General features: G+C 45.4%; 1 protein-coding gene across 1 annotated transcript; it reads left to right on the top strand.

The window, feature by feature from the left end:
- Positions 1-22: 22 nt before the first annotated feature.
- HSBP1L1 (heat shock factor binding protein 1-like 1) lies at positions 23-1,468 on the top strand (the record flags this gene model as incomplete). Its single annotated transcript, XM_010159695.1, has 2 exons — positions 23-95; positions 1,365-1,468. Coding segments are annotated over 2 exons (177 nt in total), but the record flags the coding sequence as incomplete, so codon positions are not given.
- Positions 1,469-7,154: the final 5,686 nt, after the last annotated feature.

The raw sequence follows: 7,154 nt of genomic DNA, 5'->3' as shown, positions 1-7,154 counted from the left end.
TTCCGCGATCTATTTCCCCATTCCTCAGGCGGAAAATCTGCTGCAGCAGCTACAGGAGAAATTTCAAGCCCTGGCCGAAAAGTTAACGCTGAGAAATATCCTTTTGGACGCGGGCTACGACCTCCGCCGGAGAGGGTTGGCGCCCCCCCCGGGCATCACCGAGCAGACGCAGAGAGGGGCTTTGCGTCTCTGCGATCGCCATGCGCTTTTCTTTCTAAACATCAAATTAAGCTATAATGGTTACCTCACAGGCGTTTAGCAACGTCAAAGACAGCAGGATGGCCCCTCAAGCCTGTTTGCTAAGAAGGAAATCCCAAAGATGACTACTAAAGCAGCATCGACTCCTAGTGAGCTAGTCTCCGTGCAGCAATTATTGCTTGCACATCAAATAAGCCGTAGACGATGTGGAAAGGTTCTGCAGGTGCATCAGAAAAGCAGTCGTCTTCAAAAATGCCACTAGATCAGCGTGTGGCTGCAGGTTGTTGGTTTGACGCAGCCCTGAGACTCCTGAGCATGGGAAGGTGAGCCCTCAGAGAGGAAGACTGGAATGGGCTGTAAATGTTCTCATTAGGGGTAGTTACAGAAACTACCTCTGCTTTCTGAAATGGTGATTTTATTACGATTTTCCTTTTTTTCTGTAATTTGACCTTTCAGGAAGCAGCTGCTTTAGTGTAAGAGAACAATCCTTTAGCAGCTCTTACACATTGAGACCTTATAGCACCTTCCAGTACCTGAAGGGGCTATAAAAAAGCTGAAGGGGACTTTTTACAAGGGCCTGGAGTGACAGAACAAGGGGTAACGGGTTTAAATTGAAAGTGGTAAGATTTAGATTGGATATCAGGAAGAAGTTCTTCCTGGAGAAGGTGGTGAGGCACTGGAACAGGTTGCCCAGAGAAGCCGTGGATGCCCCATCCCTGGAAGTGTTCAAGGCCAGGCTGGATGAGGCTTGGAGCAACCTGGTCTAGTGGAAGGTGTCCGTGCCCATGGCAGGAGGTGGGAACTAGATGGTCTTTAAGGTCCATTCCAACCCAAACCATTCTATGATTGGTCGCATATGTTAACCACATGGTATCACCTAAAGTAATGCCTTGGAATGGAAACAATCTCATACACAGAAAATAGTCCAGCCCACTTGTGGGTGTACAGGACGGCATTTGGAAATGTTTAGAGCTTGAATGCCTCACTGTTGCAAAAGAAAGTAGGATTGTCTTTTATTAATACAGCCTTGTGCCTGCTTCACCTTGGTGTTGAACGTGAGTAAGAGGTATCTGGAAAAAAGCTGATTATTCTTTCCTCGCAGAACAAAAAACCTTATAAAGTTATAGAATTCTTATTTATAAATAAAGTTATCTTTAACTTTTTACTGGAAGAAATGGGCGAGCGCATCGATGATCTTGAGAAGCATGTTGCTGCCCTGATGACGGAGGCTGGGATAGAAAACACTGACGATGAGTTGAGAGCGATGTGAACACCAGTTGCACGTCCTCACAGAAGTAGTCTGTGCAAACCCAGACTTCAGATGAGAGGCAGGAAAGAAGAAACAATCAGACTTTAGCTGACCGAGATACGTGCAATCTACGACGTGGGCGTAACTACACGAATGCCTTAGGCGGATCCGAGTACCTCAGCCGATGGGGGAATGAGGAGGGTCTCTTGCGGCCGAGCTAAAAGGGAGCTGTGTCTCCCCACAGATGGAGACACCCCACAGGGATACGCCCAGTGGCCTCTCCCTTTATTCGAATAAAGTTTTTCCGGGACTCCTCTATCCCCTTTGTGAACACTGACTCCTGGTGGTGTGATTTTTCCACCGACGGACGGGGCTGACGGCGCACCTCACTGATATTGGGGTGATCAGGTCCCCCTCGACGTCTGCCGGCCCTGGATGACTGATTGGGTACCCACGACTGTTTGGAGATGGATGAGGGTTGACCAGGGGGAAGAGGGGAAGCATCCTCTGGTGAGTAATCAAAAGGAACCGGTGGGGTGAAAAGAACCGTGCCAGGCAGTAAGCCCGAGATTGGAGACCTAGATGGCGGTCACTCGGCTCGTTCGGTACAAGGGAGGACACTCCCCTGCAGGTTTGGTAACAGGCAGCGGGCCTGGAAAAATTGGTTCTGGTTTTCTGCCTGCCTGCCCATCAGACGCAGCAAGAAGCTGTGCGGGGCTGGGCTAAAGAGGTATCTTAGGAGCTTGAATCCCCTCTGGATAGTTATCTTGGAGGTCTGGATAACACCTGGGTTGAAGGGGATTCAAGTCCCCATCTGGTCTGTGATAATCTGGTCCTTTGGAATTTATGCTTTGCTCTACTGGAACATGATTATCAGATCTTGATTATTACTCTGGTGTATAAATCTGGGTTCATTGTACTGATTTCTGTATATTAATTGGATATCACTCAGAATTTAAGACCAGCCGCCCCCAGCCCCTCTGATACCTGAGGGCAGATAAGCTGGAACACAAGGGGGTGTGCTTTCTGCTTTCAAATTCAAACTGATGGTTGCCACATTCTGCAAAGACAGCGATGGGGCAGATAGAAGAGGAGGGATTGGCAGGAACACCAGTTGCATGCCTTTACAAAAGTAATCTGTGCAAACCCAGACGTCAGAGGAAGGAAAGAAACAGTCAGAATCCCCAGAGGGATATGCCGAGTGGACTCTCCCTTTACTCGAATAAAGGGGTTTTTACAGGGCTCCTCTGTCTCCTTTGTGAACGCTGACTCCTGGCGGCGTGATTTTCCATACCAGAGTAAAGAAGTTTTACTGTACGTTAGGCATTTACATTTATTTTTGAACTATGGGCAGCAGCTAGCATGAAAATACTGTTTATGTATTTATCATACATGCATTTAAACTTTAATGTGTACTGAGGTATATCTTTAAAGTAAACTGAGGTGTATCCAGGCTGGATGAGGCTTGGAGCAACCTGGTCTAGTGGAAGGTGTCCCTGCCCATGGCAGGGGGGTTGGAACTGGGTGATCTTTAAGGTCCCTTCCAACCCAAACCATCCTATGATTTTAAAATAATTTAAATTACCTTGGATTTCTTTTTGTCAAGAGCCAAAGAATGCTACCACTCTTGCAAAAGAACACGAACCGTAGCTTGCTGCATCTGTCCCAGCTGAGCGCCCTGTACAAAACTGAGGCTGTGCCCTTGTAATGAAACATGTGTGGCTTGAAGCACTCCTGCCACCACCGTTCCTGTCCCTCAAGTATGCTAACCTAGCTGCCAGGGTTCTCGCTGGTATAGATTTATGTACATCTCTTTTTATGGCCGCTTCAGCTTCCCAGCGCAGCTCAGGGCACACCTTGTAAACACCTCTGCCTGGGACACAGCGGCTGTTTGCCCTGCAGCAGTAAGAAAACAGAGTCACAGGCTCTGCTGCCTCTCCAAGCAAGACATATCAATTATTTTTGTCACTGAGAGACTGCTTACGCAGTGGAAGACAGGAATGTCTGTAAATACACTGAGGTAATTTAGGCACCTATTAATTCTGACACCTTTTTATTATAAGCTGTGGAATTTCAGAAATACAGTACAACCCATGAAGATGTACTGGTTGTACAGAGATCTTCCTATTTTTATGCTGCACCACATTCACGAACAGTTAAACTACTGACCTTGTGCGCTGTTGCTCTGCAGCTCTGAAATGAGGAGGTGACCAAGGAAGGTAACAGGAGAGCGGCACCGCACTCAGCCTGGGAGTTCACAGTCAGTGGCACTAGTCACAAAAAGCGTCGGTGAAAACACGCTCACATCATGTCACCACGGAATCTCAGGTTTTCTGAATGGGCCACTGTCTGTCTTTCAGGAGAGGCAAAAAACCTGTCTGCCGGACCCCATGCCAGCCAGCCCCACAACTGCCCTGCAGCATAAACTTGCCCCGTCCTAGGGCAGGGTTGGCACTTCCCTCTGAACCTCAGGAGGCTCCTGCTCGCCCCTTTCTCCAGCCTGTCCTCTGCCACATCGACCTCTACCCCCACGTTTGACATGAGCTGCAAATCTGCGCCGATTACAGCATTGATTAGAATGATCTCTTGATAGTAATGAGGACTCTGATACATGCCAAGTATTAACACCTGCTGAAGTTTTTAAGGAGCATCTTTCTCCTTTATTTAGCTGAGGTATTCTGTTGGCCTGGTAACACTTCATTTCTGCATTTGTTTTAAGTGGTTCCCCTTGATAATCACCATAAACCAGATTGGCTTAAGCAGAAATTGGGATCTCGTGTTTTACTTCCTTGACTCATTCTAAATCCTCTAAAACACACTTGACTAAAAACCAGAGTATTCTACTCTGTCTTGTGACAAACTAGGCCCAAAGCACAGGTATCTCCTTTCTGTACAATCCATCTTGTTTTTTCTTACTTCTGTAAATATACACGGAGCAGCTAAAAACTCCCATACACCAAACACCGGCTTTGCTACCACAAAAAAGCAGTTAGGAGAAATGCAAAGGGGAACCCTCCACAGCCATGCCGTAGCTGAATCCAATCCAAGCCTCAGGAGTATACGTGCATTTTAGTATGCCATTACACAGACAGGTTAAAGGAGAGAAGGCCCAGCCCATCCTTTCTCCAGCTCTGACTATGCAGCCAGCTCCGGAGCTGCAATCACCCTCCGGCACTGCACAACCTGTGAAGCACTTCAAACCGACTACGGCACGCACCATCGCTGTGAAAAGGAAGTCCAACACCACCAATTAACGTGAGGGGCGGGGGTAGGGAGGGGAGGTGCATGCATGCCGTCGAGGAAGGCGTTTTCTCTGAGTTTCACTAAATATTGTAAATGCACCTTAGTGTTTTATTCCCATTTTTAGTGGATACAGAAGACTAAGATACTGCACAAAGAAGTCCTGAGGGAAGCGCTAAGCCTTCGTCTTCAGCATTATTATTTTATAGAATCATAGAATGGTTTGGGTTGGAAGGGACCTTAAAGACCATCCAGTTTCAACCCCCCTGCCACGGGCAGGGACACCTTCCACTAGACCAGGTTGCTCAAAGCCTCATCCAGCCTGGCCTTGAACACTTCCAGGGATGGGGCATCCACAGCTTCTCTGGGCAACCTGTGCCAGTGCCTCACCACCCTCTCCGGGAAGAACTTCTTCCTGATATCCAATCTGAACCTCCCCACTTTCAATTTAAACCCATTACCCCTTGTCCTGTCACTACAGGCCCTTGTAAAAAGACCCCCCCAGCTTCCCTGTAGCCCCTTCAGGCACTGGAAGGTGCTATAAGGTCTCCCCGGAGCCTTCTCTTCTCCAGGCTGAACAAGCCCAACTCGCTCAGCCTGTCCCCATAGCAGAGGGGCTCCAGCCCCCTGAGCATCTTCGTGGCCTCCTCTGGACTCACTCCAACTGGTCAATATCCTTCTGATGTTGTGGGCTCCACAGCATCCAATTATGTTTGTTTTCATTCTCAAATTTAATTTGGAAAAGGAAATTAAGGTAAGTGGAACTTACTTCATCCTTTTAAAAAAGCTACAGTATAGTTTTCCCAGTTATATCTGTAACAAAAGCAAGCAAAACCAGCTGAAATATTTTTCTGCAGACAGGCTTTTTGCGGGCAAAAATATGTAACGCCAAAAGGATACCACAGAGTAAAGTCTTTAAAAACATATAAGTAAGAAACCAACCCAAAATTCAACTACAATATGATTGCAGTCAGACAGTTCCAGGCTCCGTATCTTCTACTTTTCCAAACATTCAAACCTTTTAAATAATTCAAAATATACTCAAAGTCGAAGGATTTTTAGGGTTTGTGGGTTTTTTTCCTTTTAATATAGATATGTACACACATACACAAGAATAAATTTAAGTGGATGTAAGGTTAAAAAAAAGGCAGCCCCAAAGAAATGTCAGTATCTGTATTTAGTGGAATAATCTTTTGGTGATACCACCAAACCTCGGCCTTTGCGGGCTCCTCTATAAACAGTTTCTATAATGTCAATCATCTCTTGCTTATCTTCCATTGCCCAGTTGATCTTGTTGTTATTACCTGTACCTAAATCAATCATGATGTGTTTGTTCCTTTGAAGGGAGAGAAAACAACAGACAAGTTAACACGGTATTGTAATTCAGAAAGAAACTTTACATCCCCACACTGATGCTTCATAGGATTCGAAAGAAGCCCTTATAACGTTAAACAGGCTTGCAAAATAAGCCTCAAAAGGAAGAGTACAGTACTCACTCCTGTCACTCAAGTTGATATTTTACTGCCTATTTCTAAAGCTAGAATAAAGACTGCAAACATGCTCCCAAGATCACTACTCGGTGCAATTATCCCTCAGCATATTCCTCATTGTTTGTACTTCTCTCCCACTGCTGTCTAACATCAGAGCTCCCACGTGCCAGTAGCACATTTTGCCTCAATGTAGATGCCCTAGCTCCAAAAAATATTAGTACTTCGGGTCTATATCTTTAAAGCAAGTTTGACAAGCTTGACTGCTGTATTCCTGCAGTATTCTATACAGGGAGTTTCAGGTTTAAAACTAAAACCAGTGGATAATAAAACTAGTTTTCACTATCATGAATTTGTACTCTATTATCAAAACACTGTTGCTAGGCTGATTGGAAAACAATCCATTTTCTTATCTAATCGGTTTACTCTTTTGTAGAGCCATGAAAATGTAAGCAAATTACCTACTGAGATATACTCCGTATTTGACAGACAACAAATTTAACTGAGCTACATTCTAAAACCATCATGTACCTGAAGAAAAACATGACGGTACAGGGATCGTACAATTCGTACATCTTGTTGAAGTCCGGTACTTCCGTGATATCCACGAGATAAATAACAGCAAAGTTTTTTACCTAAAAGAGAAGAAAGCAGGAAATATAAAAGCAATGTATATTACCAAGCTTTTATCTGTATTACTGATTAAAAGACGTAAGCTTTCATTATGGAGACATTAATTTTCCAAACTATTAAATCATCAAATCACAGTGAACAGTCTTGCCATGATTTTTAACCACAATGACCAACTTATTGTTAAATACCGCCAAGGTGCTCATTTCACATCCCGCACCAACTGAAAAGACGGTACACTAAATCGACACCCAGAGAAACACCTGCCCTGTACGTACAACGGAGACCTCACAGCGACACGTGCAGCTCCAAACAAGCACAAGAACCGCGTAGCGCAAGCCACGCTGACA

Source organism: Eurypyga helias, unplaced genomic scaffold (genome assembly GCF_000690775.1).
Source record: "Eurypyga helias isolate BGI_N326 unplaced genomic scaffold, ASM69077v1 scaffold14069, whole genome shotgun sequence".
Classification (NCBI taxonomy): Eukaryota; Metazoa; Chordata; class Aves; order Eurypygiformes; family Eurypygidae; genus Eurypyga; species Eurypyga helias.
The sequence above is the reverse complement of the archived record's forward strand: the minus strand, read 5'-3'. Positions and strand labels throughout refer to the sequence as shown.